The 22,894-nt window shown below is 50.0% G+C and overlaps 1 protein-coding gene across 1 annotated transcript; it reads right to left on the reverse strand.

The window, feature by feature from the left end:
* Positions 1-8,134: 8,134 nt before the first annotated feature.
* Positions 8,135-16,037, reverse strand: KRT84 (keratin 84). Its single transcript, XM_012764954.2, has 9 exons — positions 15,411-16,037; positions 13,651-13,859; positions 13,055-13,115; positions 12,473-12,568; positions 11,415-11,579; positions 11,135-11,260; positions 10,425-10,645; positions 9,918-9,949; positions 8,135-8,484 (listed from the first exon to the last, which is right to left on the reverse strand). Exons 1-9 carry the CDS (start codon positions 15,969-15,971, stop codon positions 8,135-8,137), a joined length of 1,821 nt encoding a protein of 606 aa, XP_012620408.2. The 5' UTR covers positions 15,972-16,037.
* Positions 16,038-22,894: the final 6,857 nt, after the last annotated feature.

The raw sequence follows: 22,894 nt of genomic DNA on the forward strand, positions 1-22,894 counted from the left end.
TCCCGTGTCAGCTGCTTTCCCCTGCCCCAAACACATACACCTCCCAAACCTCCACCCTGAACTGGGCGCCGAGGGTGGGGAAGGGGAGCCAGGGGATTCAGGAGGCCTGCGTGCAGCTCCGCTATTTCCAGAACTCAGGCCCTTGTCCAGGCCCGCGGGACTGTCCAGTAGAGGGTGTCGGCACCTGCAAGGGTGTGCTGGAATTTAGGACATGGATGTGCTCGTGGGTGCTGAGTGAGGTTTGCAATGGCAGAGCTGAGCCCAGGGCTGGCAGGGCTGTTCAGGACACCTGTCCAGGTGGAGCTTTGGGTTGGAGGAGCTTAGGGCAAGCCAGGGGGAAGGGTGGTGGTGATTCTTCATGGGGCTGATGCCAGGCAGTCCAGGGCTAATGAGGAATTCATAGGCCAGGTCAATCTGCCATAGCTGTCCTGGAGAGACCCGGGCCTTTGCTTGTGGCTTCACCTATGGAAGAGACAGAGACCTTGTACCCCTTGCCTGTCTCTACCCTTCCCCCAACCACTCGCTCAGTGGAACCCAAGTCCCTGCCGTGAGAGTCAGGGCCCTTCAGGGGCTGGTCTTGTCCTCATCCACTGCCCACCTGGACCCACTTGGTTCCTTGAATAGTCACACCCCTCTCCCTTCCTCAACCTCTCCATGTCACACCTTGGCCTGGAATGTCCCAGAACTGCTCCCTCTTCCAGGAAGCCTTTGTGAACTAGTCAGAGGGAGGCTGTGATGTCTCCTCCTTGCTGTCTCGTAAAATGCCTGCTCTGGGGCTTCCCAGGCAACTCCTATTGCTCCCTTCCACACCCTCTTGTCCTAGGTGCTGTTACCACCTCCTTTGGTCCTGTCCCCTCCTGCCCTCACACCTGTCAAAGGCTCTGCCTAGTGCTGGGAATGTCTGCTCGAGAGCCCACGAACCCCCGTAGTTTCAGATGCTCCCAAGAGGCTGTTACTTCCCGGAAGCCTTCAAGAGCTAGCTGGGTGATAGGGACTCTTCACCCCACTCTGAAGCCTCGGGCCACCCCTATGGCTCCCCCTGGATCTGCTACACAGGGTACTGTCCTGGGGTTTTCTCAGCAGCCTCATCCCTCGCCTTCAGCCCCACCCGCAGACAGGGCCTGTTGCCTAGGCTGGGTGCTTGGGGGAAGCTCTCTCTTCCCCACACTGGAGGCTCATTACCTCTCTTCCCTTCTGCTCTTTCTACTGTGTGAGTGTCCCCCTGCTTCCAGGAAAAATTCCTGGGTTTCTGAAAAGATCAGAGAGCCCTGACACCTTCCCCACTCCTGCGTGTCTGTAGAGCTGCCTGTCTGCCCTCCCGGTTTTATATTGTCTGCCTGAGCTCTTATGGGCCAGTTCACTGTCCTTCCTGGCTGGGTGGCTCTCCCGAGTCAGCCCTGATGGGCTCCCCACCACCTCTGCTGGGCACACTTCTGTTACGCATCCAAATGTACTTGCTGGTGCTGGGACACAGCCCTTGAAGGGTCTTTATAGCCCCTTCTCTGGCTTCCACAAGCCTCAGGCACGATTTAGAGATCCTAGGTGAAAGAAGTGAGGGTCGGAGCAATAGGGTAGAGCTGGATGAACCAACGTACCTGTCCAGTGCATCCCGGCTGCGTCCCCTGTCCAGGGGCAAAGCGCTCCCTGGCTTGCCACACCTTCCCTCCCATGGGCTTCCCCACCAAGAACTCAAGGGACTCTTTCCTCTCCTCTGTGCATGTGCCTTCCTGTCGGCAGTGTCCCTGGTGGCTTCGCTGTTTCCTGTGGCTGCTCTGGGTCAGAACAGACGCTCAGTCAATATAGAGCTTCTGATTTCAGAATTGGACCATATTAATGGTTTTGAATTTTTTCTCATTTTCTAAATCTTAGGAGGAAAACAGCTAAATAAAGCCATGTATTTATTTTCTTATTTAGTGAGAGGACAGATAAGCTTGGGACACAGGGCCCCCTGCCTGGTCTGGCCCCTGCATTGCCATCCTCATCACAGGAGAGCGGTCCCCATGAAACACAAGCAGGGGTGTGTTACTCCTCTCTTCAAACACCCCAGTGACTCCCCATTTCACTCGGAGGCCTATGGATGGCTGGCGAGCCCTGCACTGCCTGTCCCTGTATAACCTCTCTGGCCTCCCGTTGCTTCCAGAATGCACCAGGTGCACTCCTGACTCGGGGCCTTGGTACTGGCTGTCCCTCTGCCTGAGTGCTCTCCTCCCACCCACACAGCTTGCTCCATCGCTGCGGGTCTTTGCTCAAATATCTTCTCTCTGGCCCTGCTTTCTAAAACAGCAGCCTGCCCTCGTACACCAAGGGTACTCTCCATCTGGCTCATCCTGCTCTGAGCTATTTTTTCTTCTGTCTCGAGTAACCCCTAATACACTCTAGAATTTACTCATTTGTTCTATTTAGAGATTATTGTCTGTGTCTCCCCTCACCCCAAAATAAACTCCATGGGAGCATGGAGTCTGTCTGTTTTGTTCATTGATGGATCCCAAACACTTAGTATAGTGCTGAGAATATAGTAAGTGCTCAGTAAATAGTGGTTGACCTGTTAAATGTATGTATGAATGAATATCTTGGATATTTTAGATATTTAAGATTTGGCAGAAAATGCCACTTGTGAGATGCCTTGGCCCGTGAGCCCCGAGGAGCACACCTAGTTTGAAAAGCTCTTTTCTTTCTCCTTCAAGGCTATTTTCTGAGCACCCTGGGGAACAAAGACTGACAGAACACAGAACGGTGAAGACAGGGCTGTGGTGGCTGGTGAGAGAGGGGCTAGATTCCTTTTTAAAAGTTGCTGTCCATTTTTGTAATGTTTGTGTCCTAATTACAATTTTGGAGAAAAAAGTTGTTCTAAAACATGCTAAGCTCCCTTCTCCCCTCACTAGATCATCCAGCCCTGCTAGAAGGTTACTTTGAAAATCTCTGGCATGCTGTCTCTTCTGAAGCTGGTGGCCAGCAGAGGGCAGCAAATGTCCACAGCTGGGCTGGCAGTGGTTCTGTTGTAGCAGGGATTGGACAGGCGGGGAGCTCCACGCAGGTGGCTTAGGTTTCCAGCGCTTTGGAAGCTGGAAATAGTCCACTGATGCTCCTGCATCCACTTGTGGTGGTATTGGAGTGGTTGAGCTGCTGAACAGAATTGTCCATTAATAATAAAAATAGAAACACCATCACCACCACCACCGCCATCAAAACGATAGCAACCATTTACTGTGCACCCACTGTGTGCCAGGCTGCATGCTAAGCACATTAGATGTGCCATTGCATGAACTCTCCACAACTGTTTGAGGTAGGAAATATTTTTCCACTTTACAAGTGAAACAAGAGGTGTTTTGAGATTAGGGGACAGGCAGAACAGCGTGGTAGTGGTGAGCATGAGCTCAGGAGTCAGAGTGCCTCTGTTGCCACCACTTATTTAACCTCTCTAAGCCTCAGTTTTGTCAACTGTCCAATGGTAAATAATAAAAGTACCAATCATGTAAGGTTATAGGAATAATAAAATGAGCTAAATACAAAAAGCAGTAGGAATCCTGCTCCGTTCAATATGTTAAATGTTAGTGTTACCTATTGTCACCTTTGGTCACACAACTAGCAAATAGAGGATCTGGGATTGAACTCGGGGGTCTGCCCATACAGAGTCTGTGGGTTTAATTTCTCCTGTGTCGTCTTTGGGGAAGAATTGACATCTTAACAATATTGAGTCTTCCAGTTTATGAAAGCAGTATATCAGTATATCTTTCCATTTATTTAAATCTTCTTTGATTTCTTTCAGCATATAGATTCTCACATAATTTTTAAAGGTTTATACCTAGTTATTTCATTTGGGGGGTATTGTTTAAAAACTTTAAACATTTTTTGATTTCCAATTGTTCATTGCTAGCGTACAGAAATACAATTGATTTCTGTATATTGACCTTGCATCTTCCAACTTTGCTAAACTCACTTGTTAGCTCTAACTAGTTTCTTAAAGAAAGATTTCTTGGGATTTTCTGTATAGAAAATCATGTATTCTGAAAATAAATACAGTTTTATTTCTTTCTTTCCAAGCTACATGACTTTTATTTCTTCTGCTTGCCTTAACTCACTGGCCAGGGACAGGTGGTACGATACTGAGAGTGGTGTAAGCAGACATCCTTATCTTGTCCCCCATCTCAGAGAGAAAACATTCAGTCTTTCACCACTGAGTGTGTTGTTAGCTGTAGGGTTTTTTTGCAAATGCCATTAGCCAGGTTAAGGAAATTCCCTTCAATTCCTAGTTTTCTGAGAGTGAGTTTTTATCAGCAGTGGAGGTTAAATTTTGTCAAATGTTTTTCTGCATCTATTTAAGACAATAATATTGACTTTTCCTCTTTAATTTGTTGATATCATGAATTACATTAACAGATTTTTAAAAGTTGACCCAGCCTTGCAGTTCCAGAATAAACTCTATTTGGTTATGATATATTAACCTTTTATTTGTTGCTGTATTCAATTTACTAATATTTTGCTGAAGATTTTTATGTTTATGTTCATGAGGGATATTGGTCTGTAGTTTTCTTATAGTGTTTTTGCCTGATTTTGGTCTCAGAGTAATGCTGGTCTCCTGAAAGGAGTTCGGAAGTTTTACCTCTTCTTTTGTTTTCTAGAATAGTATGGGTTGAATTCTTCCTTAAATGTTTGGTAGAATTCAGTAGTGAAGCTGTGTGGGCCTGATGTTTTATTTGTTGGAAGGTTTTAAACTACATGTTCAATTCCTTCAGTATCTATAAAGCTATTTAGGCAGGACTGGCCACACAGTTTATAGAGTCTATCTTGGTGAATTCTCCCTGTTGTCACTTAAAAAGAATGTGTATTTTTCTGTCGTGGGTGGTGAGTTCTATAAATGTCAATTGTAAGTTTGATCGATTGTGACACAAATTACCAAAGATGGTGACAGTAGACATTAAACTTTTCTCCTGTTAATCTGTTTTTTACCAATTTAATTCACAGGCCCCAAGGACTGAACCTAAGTGGGTAGAGTAAAAGTTTTTTCTCCCTGACATTGTGTTTGGACCATTCACATTATATATAATTATTAATATGGTTTTATTTAGGTCTACCATTTTATTATTTGTTTTCTTTTGGTTCTTCTGATTTTTCTCTATTACCACTTTCTCATTCTTTGGATTATTTGAATATGTAAAAATATTTATTTTAATGTATCTATTGACTTTTGAGTATACCCCTTGCTAGTATTTTTTAGTGGCTACTCTAGAGGTACAATGTACAGAATCTAATCTTTCACAATCTACTTAGAGCTAGTATTTTATCACTTATATTTGTCTTCTTCCCTTTATATGTGGTCATAGATGTTGCATCTGCATGCATTGCAACCTTACCAGACAATTATCATTTTTGTTTTTAATGATCATATATTTTAAAGAATATAAGAGGAGCAAAATAATCTTTCATGTTTATCCAGATATTTACCATTTTTCTTGCTCTCCCTTCATTCCTGAAGTTACGTGTTTTCCTGTGGTATCATTTCCACTCAAAGCAGGTCTGCAGGTAACGAACTCTCTTAGTTTTCCTTCACTTGAGAATGTCTTTTGTTTATTTTATTTATTTATTTATTTATGCCTTTGCTTCTGAAGGATGCTTTTGCTGGCTACAGAATTCTGTTTACAGTTCTTTTCCCACTCTACTTCCCACTCTACACCTATAAAGGTGGTACTCCAGTGTCTTCGGTCTCTCATGGTTCTGATGAGAAACTATGGTAATTTGAATTGTTATTCCCCTATATGTCATTTTTCTCTAGTTTAACAAATATTTTTTTCCAATCTTCTTTTCTCTTTATCCTTCAGATTGTATAATTTCCATCAATCTAGCTGTGGACTCTTTCCTTTGTCTACTCCTTTTTGTTGTGGGGCCCATCAATGATTTTTTTTTTTTTTTCATTTCAAATATTGTGTCTTTCAGCTCTAAAATTTCCATTTGGTTTTATTTCTTATAGTTTCTATTTTCTGCTGAGAACTTCTACCTTGTTTATTTTAAGTGTGTTTGCCTTTATCTCACAGAATATAGTTATAATAGTGCTTTAAAGTCAATATCCATATCATCTTGGAATTGGCATCTGTCAATTTTCTTTCCCCTTAAGAATTGGTCACGTTTTTCTGATGTCTTTAGCTTTAACTTTAGAATATATTCTGGATATTTTGAATATTATTATGTGTAGATTCTGGGTCCTCTGGAGAATTTTCACTTTTGTTTTGTTTTGCTTTAGTAGAGAATCAACCTAGTTAGGTTCAGACTTGAAGTTCTGCCTCTCCTTCTGAGGGCAGTGATTTCAAACTCAGTTCAAGTTTCCAAGCCTTTGGTATGCTGCTTTGCATCTGTCCTGTGTTGGTACCCTTTAGGGATTTGTCTGGAACATGGGAAGTGGTTTAAATCTTACTTCAGTTCTCAATGCCTTTGATATGCTGCTTTGGGTCTTTCATGCATATGAAGTTCAAGGGAGAGCTAAGAATTTTGTGTCTCTCCTGGGACATCACATCCTTCAGGAAGCTTTTAATGATCCCCCAAGTCTGATGCCTCTCCTCTGTGTGTCATAGTATTGGTTCTACTCTTAGCGTATCGAGTCGCAATAGCTTGTGCACCTGTCCAGTTGTCAGACTAGACTGTAAGCTCTACAAGGGCAAGGACTGACTCTTGTTCACTACTATTTTCCCAGCATCATGCCTTGTATGTGGTGGGTGCTTATCATATATTTGTTGAATAAATAAATAAAAGATGACAGGCGGGAAGTGGGGTGAGGGGATGGCAGAGGGTGAAAGTGCATGGGCAGATCACACAGGGCTTGTAGGCTACGTTAAGGAGCTTGGACTATTTTTGGAAGGCAATGGGGAGCCACTGAGGGCTATAAGCAGGGGAGAGTCATGATCAGTTTTCTATATGAGAAAGACCTCTACAGGAACACCATGATGATAAGTTGGACGGAGACAAGAGTAGGGACAGAAAGACCAGAAGGTTCCTGCAAAGATCCCAGAGGACCTGGAGATGGGGTGGGAGCTGGGGAACAGGTAGAAGGGGTCATCTTGGTCAGGAGGAGGGCACCTCTGAAGTGTAAGGTGATTCCTAGAGAGAAATGGGCTGCTTGGCACTTGTTTTCTGAGCCTTTGCCTTGCAGAACTGTGAGCCCCTCCAGGGAAGGGCCTGGGCCTTCTTTCCTCAGTGCCTTGCCTGTGCCCAGGACACTAGCCCGTGCCCTTGGCAAGTCCTCAGTAGGGTGGGCTCATGAGGGGGTGAGTTGGAGCAATCTAGGAGGTGAACTCCCCCACACTCCCCCTGTGTGATCCAGAAGGACAGGCCAGAGTCCTTGTGAAGTTTGCTTGGCAAGTTTATTGGAAACCCAAGAACACAAAGAGCGGTACAAACAGACACCCACCCCACCCCAGCCCCAGGCCTCCTTGGGGCTTGCAGACACACACCCTGCTGCAGACAGGCTGGACCTCACACCACCAGCAGGGCAGGGGCACAGGGAGTATTGCAGAGCCACCACTAAACCTGCACCTCATGTGGGCTCACATGCCAGAGTTAAGCCAATAAGCCAGGAAGAGAAACAGCCAGGGCATATGCCACTGGGAGAAGAACCATCTCTAGGGACTGAGGGATCCCTGGGCCACCAAAGACTGTGGATCCCCTGAGTCAGGAAGAGAAAGAAAGAACCTTCTCCTGCCAGGGAAAGGAAGAGGAAGGAAGCCAAGGATGGCGGGCTAAGGACGCCTACAGTGTAGACAGTTTAACTTCCCATTCTCCAAACTGAGCCAAAGCCATTCGTGGTGATGGTGCCCAAACACATTCTTTTTGGCTTCGAACTGTTCCTTTTCTCCCCAGGCCCACCGATTTTTGTAGTTGCATTGAATCTGTATTTTTCAAGCTGTTGCTGGACAGTCAGGGGTGATCCAAAGGAATGAAATTGGGATGCAGGGAGAAGTTAGCCTGGCTGGGACTGCGGATGGAGGGTCTACACGGTGAAAAAAATCCTGCAAGAGGACCTGGGGTCAGGCAGAGCAGCCCGGGGAAGAGCCAGAGGCAGGCTTCCTGGAGGAGGGGAGCTGGAGGCCCCCCAGGCCCAGAGTGCCGCGGAGGGTGGTGGCGGTGGTGGCGGTGTGGAGCTCGGCTCTCAGTACTTGGTCCTGCAGGACGTGGTGGTGGAAGCGAAGCGGACGCTGGAGCTGCGGCTGCTGCGTCCACTGCGGCCACCGCTGCAGCTACTGAAGCCGCCCGGGGTGGGCAGGGGGCAGGGGACGCTGGGGGCGCAAGGGGTGCAGGCCTCGCCCGCCAGCACCGAGCTGCCCCTGGCACCCCCGCTCAGCACGTCCCCGCCCAGGCTCGAGCTGCAGGAAGTCAGGACCCCACCAGTGGCACGGATGCTGCTGCTGCTGGAGAAGGTGACCCCGCTACGGGACAGGGCGGGGCCGGCGACCAAGGGCTCAGGCCCGCAGATCACGCCGCCCCGGGAGCTGCTCACGGCTGCAGGGAGAGGAGAAGGAAAGCGTCAGGGAGCTGCCGTGGGGACCCAGGCCTCCGTGCTCCCACTGGGCTGCACCTGGAGGGTCTGGCGGCTGGGAAAGGCCACGCGGGTGGGAGGCAGAGCTTGTGGCACCTGGGGAAGTGGTCCCTATTGCCTACGCAGTCAATATCCACTTTTCCCTTCTCTCGTCTGAGTGGCTCAAAGACTGGCTACACTAAAATCAAACATCCAAATTGAAATGGAAGGATTCAGCCAATTCCCCAGATGTTTGCATATATCCATAGGTTGACTGTCATTTATGTGTGGCCAACGTCGGGTTGGGTTGTGTGAGGTGAGCAGTGAGCCACATTCTCCACACAGCTGGAGCAGGAGCCTCCATAAAGCCATGGGGCTCTTCTCTTCCAATTATATTATGTCCCTTGCAGTCCCCACATTTCTCCTAGCCTGGTGCATGAGAAACCCCTCCAACACTAGTCCCTTCTCAGTTCTCCCCTGAACTCCTGGTGGCTCTGCTCTGTAGCTCTCCACTGGGCACACCACCATGCCCCAGGGCTCAAATCTGACCACGCCTTGCCTAGACCAGCCCCGTTGGCAGAGGGGTACACTCTTATCTCCTCTTACCAGGATCTTTCCTGCCATCTGCCATCTCCCCTTAGACTTGACCTCCTGCAGAAAGCCATGGCTTGCTGTCCCCTACCCCCAGCCCCTGTGGTCCCTGTAGCTCTGACTGTCAGACCCAGCCAGTTTAGCACTGAGTTCCACCACGCAGAGATACACTCATGTTTTTTGGAATGAGAAACCTGGGTTTGAGTTCTGGCTAGCTTTGTGAGTTCTGGTAGATCACTTATTTTCTCTGAGTGGGCAAAGCGGGTATGCCAATGCCTGCTCCTCCCCCAGGGATCCTTCCAGGTTAGGTCGACAGTGGCTAGGACTCCTCCTCTCTGGGTCATAATTCTAGAGAGCTGGCTTGCCTTGCTTGTGCCCCCACCCCACGTGCATTGGGCACAGTCAGTACTTTGACCGTCTGGCAGCAGCAGGGATGCCTCTGTGTAGTCTTGCTGCAGTCCCTGCACTGGTGGGAGAGAGTCCTTCCTGGCAGAGGCCTTTCTATTCCTTCTAAGTCCCCAAGACAGTTCCTTCAAAGGTCAAGGCCACTCAAAGCACAAAGGCTGACTCTTTTCCGGAACCTTCTCCCACCTCATAGACCCTGCAAGCCTCTGTGAATGCTTCCGTCTGGGGAAGGCAGGGTCTGGTGGGGGAGTCTCAACCTCAGCTGGGGAGGTGCTCCCAGTCCAGGGGCCAGATGGCCCAGCTGCCCTGACTGCCATGGCCAGACCAGCAATCTCAGAGGGCTCCTGACCCCTCGGCAGGCCTGATTTTAAAGGAAGTTTGAAGGAGAGAGAAATGTGTGAAGAAGACTTAAGTTTCTTACATATGTTCACTGGTCCGACACCTTCGCAGATCCTGCAAAGGGAAAGAAACAAGTTGCTTTACACGTGCTATTGTTCCCTGAAAACCTACTTGCTGTAAAAAAGGCTTTCTTGTCGGAGTGGACCAGTGGAGCAGTGGTTCTCACTCCTGGCTTACACACATCTGGGGAGCTTTGAAAAACTCCATATTCCTAAACCCTACCCAAAAACTATTAAATTAAAATATTTGAGGAAATGTATTATTATTAGTTTTAGCAAACTAACCAGCCAAGCAAAGCTCCCAGTGATTCTGGTGGAGTTTGTCTATAAACTTGCATTTGAGAAGCACAGATCTAGGGCCTTCTTCTAATCTCCTGACAAGGGCAACCCAAGTACTGTTTGCAGAAAATGTATTGTCACCCCTAGAAATGGCTCATTGCCGCAATTCTTCACCTGGTCCCCTCCCCTTACTTAGTCTTTCCAGATGCCAAGTCTGACTGCACGCCCCCTGTGGCCCTGAGAGTGCTCACCTGTGCTCTTCGCCCTCCAGCAGGCGCCTGTAGGTGGCGATCTCAATGTCCAGGCCCAGCTTGGCGTTCATCAGCTCCTGGTACTCGCGCAGCTGCCGCGCCATGTCCTGCTTGGCCTGCTGCAGGGCGGCCTCCAGCTCAGCCAACTTGCATTTGGCGTCGTTGAGGGCTGCCTCGCCCTGCTGCTCAGCCTCGGCCACCGCGGCCTCCAGCTTGGCACGCTGCAGGGAGGGCAATTTGCAGGTGGGCTTTGGCAGGGACACGGGATCCCCAGGTGGGATTAGAAACACTGCTTCCCTTGGTGGGAGCATAGCCTGGTGCCACGCCAGGGACCGACCCCATGGATGCTTTCCTGGGGACTGGTGGTCCTGTAGTTGATGTCACCAGGGGGTGGAGGGTTGCTTTACTTGAGTTTCCATCCCACTGACTTTATCCTGTCTGATTTCTGCTGTGCCAGACCCATGGGGTCCAGAGAGTAAACTTACTCTTTCTGCCTCTCCTGCCCCTCTGGGTCTGCCCCAGCCTTTTCTTCTATATGGGAAGCTTGCTCTCTCTCCTTTCCATATCTTCCTCCCCCAGGAAGCCTTCCTGGCCTAATTTCCCCATTCCTCTGTTTCTGAGTCTTGGTGGTCTCCCTCACCTCATCAGACTTGTGGCTTGGGCCCCTGCCTCTCCTTCCTCTGGGGCTTCCTTTCACTTCCTTTGCCCACCTGAGCCTTGGCGTGCTCGATCTCTGCCTTCAGCCTCTGGATCACGCGGGTCAGTTCATTGATCTCGTTGCGTGTGTTGCGCAGGTTGTCACAGTGCTGGCCAGCTGTCACTCGCATCTCTTCATACTGGTGGGAGAGGAGGGTATTTTGAGGGTCCAAAGGCCAGGGCAAGACCCCAGCTCCCACTGCGTCAGGGCCTCAGACCTCCACTGGCCCTCTGCGTTGTATGTGAGTCTTACCCCCAGAGCCGCCCACACCCCTTCGCTAGCCGCCCACCCACCTTGGTCTGGTACCAGGCCTCAGCGTCAGCCCGGCTGCGCCTGGCCACCTCCTCATACTGGGCCTTGACTTCAGCGATGATCCCGTCAAGGTTCAGGTCCCGGCTGTTGTCCATCTTCACGATGACCGATGTCTCTGAGATGTGCGACTGCAGCAGCTGGATTTCCTGTGTTGGAGGATCAGCAAGACAAATGGGCTCAGATCCCATTCGGCGGCCAGGACTCTGCCACTGGGTCCCCAGGAAGTGGTGTCAGGGGCAAAGTTCATCGCTCATTGGTTCAGAGCAAAGCAAGACCATCCAAACCGAAGGCAAAGGAAAAGAAATGTCTGAGAACAATTTGAGTCTGACTTTAGAGCTCTTGTTATATACTTGGAGACAGCCCTTTAACACGCTATCTTGCTTAGGGGAGTATCAAAACCATGGGGGCCTAGGAGCTTAATGGTGGGGTGTGGGCCCAGACTGGGGCATAAACTTTTCTTTGCATGATCCACAAAGTGGCTGTGGCCACAGCCCATCGAGAGCTGGCAATATTTTAGAGCATGGCGGCCTAGGAATCCCTACATCCCAAGTCCTTAATAGAACCAGGGGGCTTGGAACTGGCCCACAGGTGAGGGCTGCAGAGGGAGCTTTCCTCAGCCTTTCCACTCACAGCTACAAGTGCAGCTCTGGCTGGGTCTATGCCAGACCAGACAGATTGTTTGGAAAGCAAAAGCTAGCTTGCAGGGTTGGCTAATTAGGTCAAACACATTTTTTGTTACCTCTGCTAGCAAATCAACTTTCCAGAGTCCTCTAGTCAGTAGATAGGAAGTGACCTTTGCAGCCCTAAGTCTTTAGATTGGTCAATAAGGAGGTGGATCACAGATCCAAGGAGTTTATTCATGGATCTGAGGCAGGCTGCTCAATGTACCTCATCCGTCTGCCAGTACATGAGCATGCAGAGCATGGGAGGAAAGATGTGTGATACCCGTGTTTGAGGATGTGCGAGCCCGATTCTGCACTCAGGGAGTCCAGGCCAAGCACTGATCTCCTTGGACACCTTAGAAAAGAAGAGTCCTCACCTCCATGTACAGGGCTTTTAGGAAGTCAATTTCCTGAGTTAGGGTATCCACGTTGGCCTCTAGGTCAGACTTATTCAAGAAAGCTGTGTCCACATCCTGCACGAAAGAGAGAAGGATTACCTGTGTGCTGTTTGGCCTACTCATTACCTGTGTGCTGTTTGGCCTTCCCACCTAGACAGGGTCTGGAGATGGGTGGGAAGATTGGGGAAGTCCCCAGGCCTCTCACAGGTGGTGAAGTCCCTGAGAGAGTGACGCTGACTATTGCCCTTCTCCCTACTACCGTGTGAAAACTTTTCCAGTGGCCATTGGACATTTTGTGATGCTTATTTGGAGGCAAGGAAAATCTAGCTAATCCAGGACACTTAGGTCATCCTTTCAGACCTCTGCTCTCATGTGACCCAATCCTAAATAATCTGAGACCAAATAAGAACATTACAGGGAAGCTGGTGTGATCTCAGGGGTTCCACTGTCACTGTGTGCGTTGTTGCAGACTCCGCAGGGCTGCCTGGCTAGTCTCCCGGGGGCCTTGAGAATGTTTACCTGTCTGGAGCAAAGTTCGAGTGGTCTGTGGCTCTCTCTTACCTTCTTCAGAGCCACAAACTCATTCTCAGCATTGGCCCGGAAGCCCACCTCCTCTTCATACCTGGCATGATAGAGATGAAGACGGTGAGTTCTCACTCTGAACAAAGAGCCGATTACGCCTATTCCCCAGTGACCCTTTTAAGACCTCTCGGTTCATCCAGGTTAACAGCTCCCTGCTGCTACCCACACACCATCATCTTCTCTGCACCATCTTTAGGACTTTTGATGAGTCAGTACCCCTCTGTTTCTCCAGATCCCTTTTACTTTCTCAACTTGGATTTAGGGTCTGAAAATCAGGGCCATTGCTATGCTCCTCTAATAGAAGCAACTTAGGGTCGTTGCCCTTGACCATAGAGGCAGTAGGACCCAACTCAGTGCTGAATGTGGGTGCTGTTTTCAGAACCAGAGTGCTCCTTTTCCCTCAGGAGGGTCTCCTTCTCCCCGTCACATATCACTGCCCCCACCTCTGTCCCCAGGTGGGGTATGGTAGCCAACACTCAACCCTGACCCTTCAGCTGCTCTCATCTGAGCTGGGCTACTGATTTGGGGGCCAGCCCATGCCTGTCCTTGGGATGCACAGTCCAGATGTCACTCACTTCTTCTTGAAGCCCTCAAGGACATCCTGCATGTGGCAGCTCTCAGCCTGGAGCCGGGCCTGGTTACTGAGCAGGGCCTCCAGCTGCCTCCGCAGGTTGGTGATGAAGTTCTCAAAGAGGGGCTCCAGGTTGCTCCTGACACATTTCTGCTCTTGGAGGAAGCTCCACTTGGTCTCTAAAAGCTTATTTTGCTGTTCCAGGAACCGCACCTAAGTCCACAGGGGCAAAGAAATGGCATTTGAAGGGCGTGATGGGGGCATCCACACCTCAACAGTTCCTCAGATGGCTGGAGAGGACTCAACCATGTGTTGACAATGTTTTCTCCTCTGCTGACTTCTGCTGGACCTCTAACTCAGCAGAAGCTGGAAGGGCAGGTCTGTGACCCTCTCCCCATGCTCAGCCAGGCTTAGCTACAAATAGAGGCTTTTGAATCACAGCACTTTAGTATCATTTTCCTGTCTGCCCGCTAAGAAAGGCATAAGCCAGTTCAGCAGGAAGTTGGAAAGGTTGATTCTACTTAAGCTGGGGTTTGCCAGTATCTGAGCACTGGCAGAGAATAAGGAGCAAAGTATATTCGGGGTGAGATTATGGTGCTAGGAAGGGGAATTCTCGGACGGTAACACCAACATCTCAGGTATCCCATTGGCTGAGATGTATAGAGCTGGAAGAGAACTTAAAGATCATTTGCTCCAGCCCCTCATTCAGAGAAGAAGAAACTGAAGCTTACAGAGGTTATGCTCCATTCTCAGACCCACTTGGAGCATTCCATCTCCCTGTGGACAGGGTTGGTGGTTTGTCAGCTGATCCACGTCACTGGTTCCCTGCCTCAGCCTGAAGACCAATGACTACTAGTGGCCATTCCTTACTATTTCCCTCAATCTAGCCAACGTGGCAGAATCTTGAAACTCTATGTGGGGACATGAATTCTTTGTTTTTTGTATAAAATGATTACTCAACTCCACCCTCCATTTTTCTAAGCCTAGCATACGAGGACCTCAGAAACTATGAAAACCGCCGGACGCGGTGGCTCACGCCTGTAATCCTAGCACTCTGGGAGGCCGAGGCGGGTGGATTGCTCGAGGTCGGGAGTTCGAAACCAGCCTGAGCGAGACCCCGTCTCTACTAAAAAAATAGAAAGAAATTAATTGACCAACTAAAAGTATATATACAAAAAATTAGCCGGGCATGGTGGTGCATGCCTGTAGTCCCAGCTACTTGGGAGGCTGAGGCAGGAGGATCGCTTGAGCCCAGGAGTTTGAGGTTGCTGTGAGCTAGGTTTACGCCACGGCACTCACTCTAGCCTGGGCAACAAAAGTGAGACTCTGTCTCAAAAAAAAAAAAAAAAAAAAAAAAAGAAACTATGAAAACCTCGTAAAGAGCATATGGATGTCAAAAGATAAAACCTTTGAGATATATACCATTCAACACCTGGCTAAAATCCTGACGTTCCACCCTTTTGGGGAGCTACTCGCAAGTGTCCCGAAGGTCGGCCTCCGGGACTTGGCTGGACGGCCCTCTTCCCTCCGGAAGACACAGCCACTGCCTCACGCTAGCCCACCTTGCAGCATTTCCTCTGGATTGTCCTTGCTCTGCAGCAAATCAACCCAGAAATCATGCCGTAATGCCATTGGTAGGCACCTGAAGGACCTGGGGTCAAGGTCAATGCCCCAGAGCTGGGCTGGTTCTTTTTAAGAAAGAGATCGCCCCAATACATTTAGCTTTCATCATCCTAGACCCAGAGATTCAGCTACCATAGGTACCTTGTCAATGAAAGAGGCAAACTTGTTGTTGAGGGTCTTGATTTGCTCCTTCTCATCCTTCTTCACCCTTTGGGCATTGGGATCAATCTCGAGGTTGAGGGGCGTCAGCAGGCTCTGGTTGACGGTCACAGCTGTGATAGATGGAGCTGTGGGGACTCCAACTCCTCCGAGTCTGTAGCCGAAGCCAGGGCCGCCGAAGCCATAACCAAGGCCGCTGCCAGCTCTGCACCCCAGACCAACACTACTGCCAGCCCCAAAGCCCAGACCAACACCACTGCCACCACCAAAGCCCAGGGCCATCCCACTGCCAGCACCAAAGCCAACTCCACAGCGGATGGGACGAGGGCCTACAGCTGCTATCCGGGGTGGATGTGATCCAAAGTTGGTGACGCTCCGACTACCAAAGCCACCAAAGCCGCCAAGACCACAGAAGCTGAGCCCACTCCTGCAGGAGACAGAGCTGGCCCGGAAGTGGTTCGGGTTCTGGGGTGTTATGGCTGAACAAGAGCTGAAGTTGCCCACCCGGTGACCAGAGGTGACGCGGTAGGAGCGGCAAGACATGGTGGCTTCCTTGGTGGGAGCAAAGGAGCGAGTGTAGAGTGAGAAGCTGGAGCAGGGAGTCCCTCTGAGGCCAGTGGATCCTTCTCACCCCTTTTATGTGTGTGGCGATCTGAGGCTTGGCCTCATAAAAATAAGAAAAAGCCATTTACAGGCATTTATGAGCTTGGGTAGTTAGCAGAAACTCTTCATGCCTGTAACCTCCTTAACAACGGGCTAACTCAGACACACCTAGTCTCATCAGGATGAGGGCTGTAACATCAAACACTAAACATTAAAAACACATAAATATATAAACATTATAGTCCTATTTTCCCCCCATAAGTGTGCCACAATTGACAATATGGGGACATTAATTTGCTTTGGTCATAAATGCAATAGTCTTTTTCACTGCAAGTGTGGCTAACCACCAGAAAGTTAGGGTGGTAACAGTGCTAGCAGGAGGCTCACAAGGGCTGCATCTGTCTACAAAGATCTCATCCCCTAAAGAGCGGCGGGTGTGTGCAACAGAGAGATGGGGTCTGCACAGCTCCAAGTGAGTAATGGTATGGAGTTTGTAAGACAGTTTATTACATCTCTGTAGATAGACACATCTCTGATTTGAGACACTCAAAGGATATTCATTCATTATTTGTTCATTTATTCATTCACTGATTCAACAATTATTGAGTGCGTACTCTGCACCAAGCGTGTACTTGGTGTTGAGGGTACAGAGGTAGAAAAGATAGCCTCTAACCTCATGGCAGTGGGGGAAGATTTATCTTAAAATAAATGCACCAGTCAACACTTTTGTGACATGATGTGAGGCCTGGGCATGTGGCCTCTGTTTGACTGGATGCTTGGATTCTACTTGGAAGGGGATGTGTGCTTGTGACCAGAAGTACCCAGCTCAGGTGTGCACAAATTTCTATTTCCAGCCATCAGCTGTGTGTCTGAGGGGGGAAAGAAGCAAAAGAATAATAACAAGAGAATATTTCTTGTCAAGATCACTGGCAGCTCCATGTTAACGTCAGTGGTCTTCTCAGCCCTCATTGTACTTGACTTACCAGCCGTATGTGACATAGTTGCCATGCCTTTTCTCTTAAAACACTTTTTTCTTTGCTTTCCAGACACTACACTCTTCTGAGTTCTTGCCATTCTTTTTCATTCTTCTTAGCTAGTTCCTCCTCATATCCCCAACCTCTAGACACAGCGCTGTCCCTGGGCCCAACCTTGGCATCCATTCTCATCTTCAGACTCATTCCCTTGGTGATATCATACGGACTCATGACTTTAAATACTATCTATCACTAATGACTCCAAGGAACTTCTTTGCCCCAGACTCCACCCCTGTAATATTGTATATTTTAACCACTATCTGTATTTGGATATCAGCTATGCATCTCAAACTTAATACAGTTGTCCCTTGGTATCTGAGGGGGATTGGTTCCAGGACCCCCTGTGGATACCTAAATCCACTGATGCTCAAGTCCCTGACATAAAATGGCATGGTATTTGCATATAACCTATGCACTTCCTCCTGTAAACTTTAAATCATCTCTAGATCACTTGTAATACCTAATGCAATGTCAATGCTATATATATAGTTATAATACTATATTGTTTAGGGAATAATGACAAGAAAAAAGGTATGCGTGTGTTCAGTACAGACAGTTTTTAAAGAATATTTTCCATCTATGGTTGGTTGAATCCACAGATGCAGGACCTACAGATACAGAGGTGTGACTTTATATCCCTAACTGTTCTCCTAATTGTTGCTACTAAATATGTTCCAAATGCCAACTTCACTATCCCTGCAGTAGCTCTGGCCAAAATTCTTGGGATCTTCCTTGTGTCTTCTGTTTTTTTATCCACATCCCACATCTAATCCACCGGCCCATCTTCCCTTCATGACATGCCCAGACTGCTATCTCTTCTCCCCGCCCCACTGCTCCCTTGCTGGCCCGAGCCTATCACTTGTCACAACATCTGCTCAACTGTCCTCCCCACTGGTCTTCCAGCTTCCTCCCTTATCCCTTTAAACTTTTGTGAGCTCCATAGTCAGGGTGATCCTTTAAAACCATGTTAGATCATGTCATTTCCATGGTCAAAACCTTCCACGGTTTCCCAGTTACTTGGAGTCCCTGCCCCGCAAGACGCTACACAGGGCACCTCCCGTCCCTGACCTCATTCCCTCCACCGTCCTGCTGCCCGTTCCTCTCCAGCTGTCTGGGCCTCAGAGCTGTCCACGAAACAGGCAGGGAGACTCCTGCCTCAGACACTTATCCCCTCGCTGTTTCGTCTGATGGGAACTTTTTTCCCATCTTGGCCGCAGCTATGTGGCCAAGACAGTTTATTACATCTCTGTGGACAGATACATCCTGATTTGAGACACTTGAAGGATATTCATTCATTATTTGTTCATTTATTCATTCACTGATTCAGCAATTATTGAGTGCCTACTCTGTGTGGCCAAGTTCCTCAACTCTTCCAGGGCTTTGTGTATACATCACCTTCTCACTCCCTGTTGAAGGCTCCCACCCCAAGTCCTCCCTGTTCCCCTGCCATGCTCCTCTCTCTCCTGAGCACGTACCATCATCCAAGGTTCTCTCCTGTGTGGACTTGCCTGTTGTAGTCTAGCTGCCCTGGCTGGGGCCTAAGCTGCAGGAAGCAGGCACTGCTGTGTGTTTTGTTCTCCTTTGGGTCCCCAGGGCTTAGGAGAATGTGGCACATGGTGAGCATGCCGTAGAGTTTCATTATGTGAATGGATACACTGCAAAGATTAAAAGCAAGAGGAAAAAGGGGAGAAAGGAGAGTGAGTATAAAGAAGAGGAATTTGGGCATTTGGTTTTGCAGATATTTCAGGGAAAGGAGACTCTGGGCTCCCACATGGACAGGAATGGCACTGAGGAGGACGGTGGTGCAGAGACCAGAGAGCTCCCAGGAGAAGCAGTCCAGTCTGCCCTGCAGCTCTGGCCTCTGTGGTCTGGGTCAGGCTGCTAGAAGGGAAGCACATTCCAGTCCTCTGAGCCAGGCAATGGGTTCCAGGAGGTAGGGAAGGGGACCGGAGGATGCCCCATGGAGGTGAAAAGCGAGGGAGCAGGGAGCAGGAAGGATGGCCTAGATAGCACCAGTGAGGGCAGAAGACTTGATCCTGATCTTGGAGCCAGATGGACTCAGTTTTGCCACCAACCAGCAGTGCGATCTTGGGCAGTGATGTACCAAGGTCTGCTCCAGGTGCAGGCAATGAGGAGCACTTATCTACAGGGAACTTAAAAGCAATGACACTTTCATCCAGAAGTTGGCCTACTCTTTATCATCGCCAGGCACCAGTCACTCAAAACCACGTCAGTAATCACCCCCATGTGTGCCAAGGGCCTTGGGGAGATTGTAACCTGTCTAAGCCTCAGCTTCCTGGTGTGTGGTGTGGAGGCACAGCTGCTTCATGGTGGCATGGGCATTGGACATGACACGTCTGGGATGTGTGCTGCATAGTGCCTGCAGCTGTCACTGCTGCCCACTTCTCTCCCTGCTCTTTCCTCCCTCCCCACCACCCCCTTCCTCTGGCTTTTGCACAATCCTCCCTTCACTTCTGAGCAGTCCTCCCTCTTCCTATCCAGCACCCGCCTGCTTCCTGCTCCAGGGCTGAGGCATTCAGACACCATTAGCCATTCCTGGACTGTCCCATGTCACAGCTTCCTTCAACCCTGACCAGGCTGGCTGGGGTGGGGCTAATTGGGACCAGTCAAGTATAATCCCTGCTCTGGGATGAGCTGTTGCCATCAGCAGTTTATAGGTCAGAGGCCCTGTTTCGCCAGATGATGTATAACACAACTCTCAGGCATTCTAGGGGGTGGCAGGTGGAGAGGGGGTAGGAGTTGCCCTGGCAGCTCTGGGCTGGAGGTTTTGCTGCTGCGACAGTTTTGTTGCTGTTGTCAGCCAGCCTGAACGTAATCCCGGAAATCTGCTGGCCTAGCCAGGCCACAGCCCCTCTGCTGGGTTACTGCACACTGTCTGCTGGCTCATCGATGCTATCTGTGGGGTGGGCGTGATGGGGACGCTTCAGAGAGCTTCCGTTTCGCCCAGGGACGAGTTCGTGCTGGTGAGAGGCTAGGGAGGTTCTCCTGCTGAGACCTGCCCCTGGGAAAGGAAGCTCAGGAGTCCCCCAAGGCGGGGCCAGCTGGGGGGTGCTGCACCCACCCTTGCCAGGACCTCAGACTAATGAACAGTTAGAGGGAGTTGAACACCTCCCCAGAGAGATAAAGCACCCTCTTCTTGTTTGGTCTCCCTCCACCCTGCCCTTATAGGAATGATGATTTTTTTCAGGTTTATTCCAAATGCCTCATTGCCCACATAGCTGCCACCTGTCCAGAGTGAAAGTGCTGCTCCTCATAAGTGTCTAGCTCAGTTTGCTGCAACCAGCCTTTTTTGGGGTGCTAATGTATACCTGACATTGCATTTAGGGCTGGGATGGCTGGGACAGCCCTCTTCCTTCTACCAGGTGCAGTGACCCTAAGCTACCCCTCCTCTGCTCATGGTGCCATTTCCGAAGCCATTTCCCCCACCCAAGCCCCTGCCAGAAGGAATTCTGGCATGGTCCCAATTGGAGAGTGGCAGTAGTGGGTGGGCCTGGGCCACAGATGTGACAGGCATGAGGCTGGGCCACTGGGGCAGAGGCAGAGGCGCCTGGGGAGAAGACAGGCTGTGGGTCAGCACCTGAGAGTGGCGGGAGGCAGAGGACGGGAAGTAGGGGGCCTTCTGTGGAGACAGACACAGACACAGAGCAGCTCCATCCACCCTCCCATGCCTCTTGGGGCTGTGTCCCCTCCTGTCCTCACTGGGCTACTCTGAAGGGGCTGGGATTTGGATTCTCCAGGCCAAGTCAGATGCAGTGAAGCTCTGGCTTCATGCAGGCAGTTCTGTCTCCCGCCCAGGGCAGGAGGCTGGGCCTGTTCCTCCCGTACCTCAGCACCCAGCCCAGGGCTGGCCCGGAGAAGAAGCTCTGGAGACGCCTGCTGAGTTGAATGGAATGAGGATGGCCCCGCTGCCACCAGGAGGCACTTTTGTCCCATCTGCCTTGAGTCATCTCCTCAGGTGGGAGGAAGGGAGAATGGGGGCCCTGCTGCAGGCTCTGAGGGGAGTCCTTGGTGGATGTTGTTCCAGGTACGTGCCTGGCCTTGCTCGCTCCCAGGACTGAGCTGGGTGCCCACCACTGGGAAGAGCAGTGCGGATGGATGGCTCTGGGCCCTCCCCTGCTCAGCAGGCACCCTGGGACCTGCCAGGCCCCAGAGCCCACCTCACAGCAGGGAGGGGGATCCTGCCATCCCTTTCCTCCTTTACTGTGACCTCAGTCAAAATACCGAAGTGGGCGTTTCCTGCCTCAGGTAGAGTCTGTGGGATGGAGGTGGGCGGTCTCCTTGGAATCTCTCAGTTTTTGTTGACTTGGGACAGAGCGTCCCTGCAGCTTCCAGAGCTCTGACTATTAATCAGCAGGGAGCTGAGCTGCCCTTAGGGCCAGGCCAGAGTGAGGAGGCTACATGTGGGACGAGGCTCTCAGCCCTGACGAGGCTGTCAGCCCTGTCGTTCCCTTCCCTCCTTCCCCGGATATGGACTTGCTCCCTGCAACCGCAGACCCCGGTGGGCCGGGCCGGGCTGTGTGCCTGGCTCGCAGCTGCTGGCACGTCAGCCTGGAGCCCCCGAGCTGCCTTTCCTGACGGGCCCACTGGCCTTCAGGGTTCAGGCTGGTCTGCCGCTCCTCGGGGAGCTCCTGGAGTCCATGACTGCAGTGGGGCCCTCAGTGTCCTCCATGGCCCTCTGCTCTGCCACCCCCACAACGATGCGCACCGCTGTGACTTCCTCTCCAGGGCTCTTCTTCCGGTTAGGACGTGAGCCCCACGGGGTGTGGGGCCAGGGCTCCATTTCTTTATGTAGCCCTGTTGAGATATCCATATTAACGCACAATTCACTCATTTATAATGCATGATTCAGTGGCTTTAGTATGTACGGCCATCACCACGGTTAATCCTAGAACCTTTTTATCACCTCGAAAAGAAGCCTTTAGCCATTAACTCATATAACGTCCTCTAACCTCCCTCCCTCCAGCCCTAAGCAATCGTGTCACTGCTTCCTGTCTCTGTCACTTCCTGATTCTGGACTGTCATCTGAAAGGAATTGTATAAGAGGTGGGCTTTTGTGACTGGCTTCTATCACTGTGCCTGTTTTCTTTTCTTTTTTTTTTTTTTTTTGAGACAGAGTCTCACTTTGTTGCCCAGGCTAGAGTGAGTGCCGTGGCGTCAGCCTGGCTCACAGCAACCTCAATCTCCGGGGCTCAGCGATCCTACTGCCTCAGCCTCCCGAGTAGCTGGGACTACAGGCATGCGCCACCATGCCCAGCTAATTTTTTGTATATATATTTTTAGTTGGTCAATTAATTTATTTCTATTTTTGGTAGAGACGGGGTCTCGCTCAGGCTGGTTTCGAACTCCTGACCTTGAGCAATCCGCCCGCCTCGGCCTCCCAAAGTGCTAGGATTACAGGCTTGAGCCACCGCGCCCGGCCTACTGTGCCTGTTTTCAACGTTCATCTGTGTTGTAGCATGTACCAGTCCTCTGTTCCTTTTTATGGGTGAATAATGTTCCATTTATCTGTTAGTGGACAAATAAACAAAATGGATAAAACATGGACTATCTACAAAATGTTTCTACCTTTTGGTTATTATGAATAATATTGCAATAAATCTTCATGAGCAGGTTTTTGTGTGGACATACATTTCCATTTCTCTTGGGTATATACCTAGAGCTGAATTGCGGGGACCTGTGGTGACTCTAAGTCTAACATTTTGGGGAACTGCCAGACTGTTGTCCACGGAGCTGCCCAATTTCTCACTCTCTGTCATGGGCCCTGGATGCCGTGTCTACTGTGCTTACTGGGTAAACCGGCCCTGACTG

Source organism: Microcebus murinus, chromosome 10 (genome assembly GCF_040939455.1).
Source record: "Microcebus murinus isolate Inina chromosome 10, M.murinus_Inina_mat1.0, whole genome shotgun sequence".
Taxonomy (NCBI): domain Eukaryota; kingdom Metazoa; phylum Chordata; class Mammalia; order Primates; family Cheirogaleidae; genus Microcebus; species Microcebus murinus.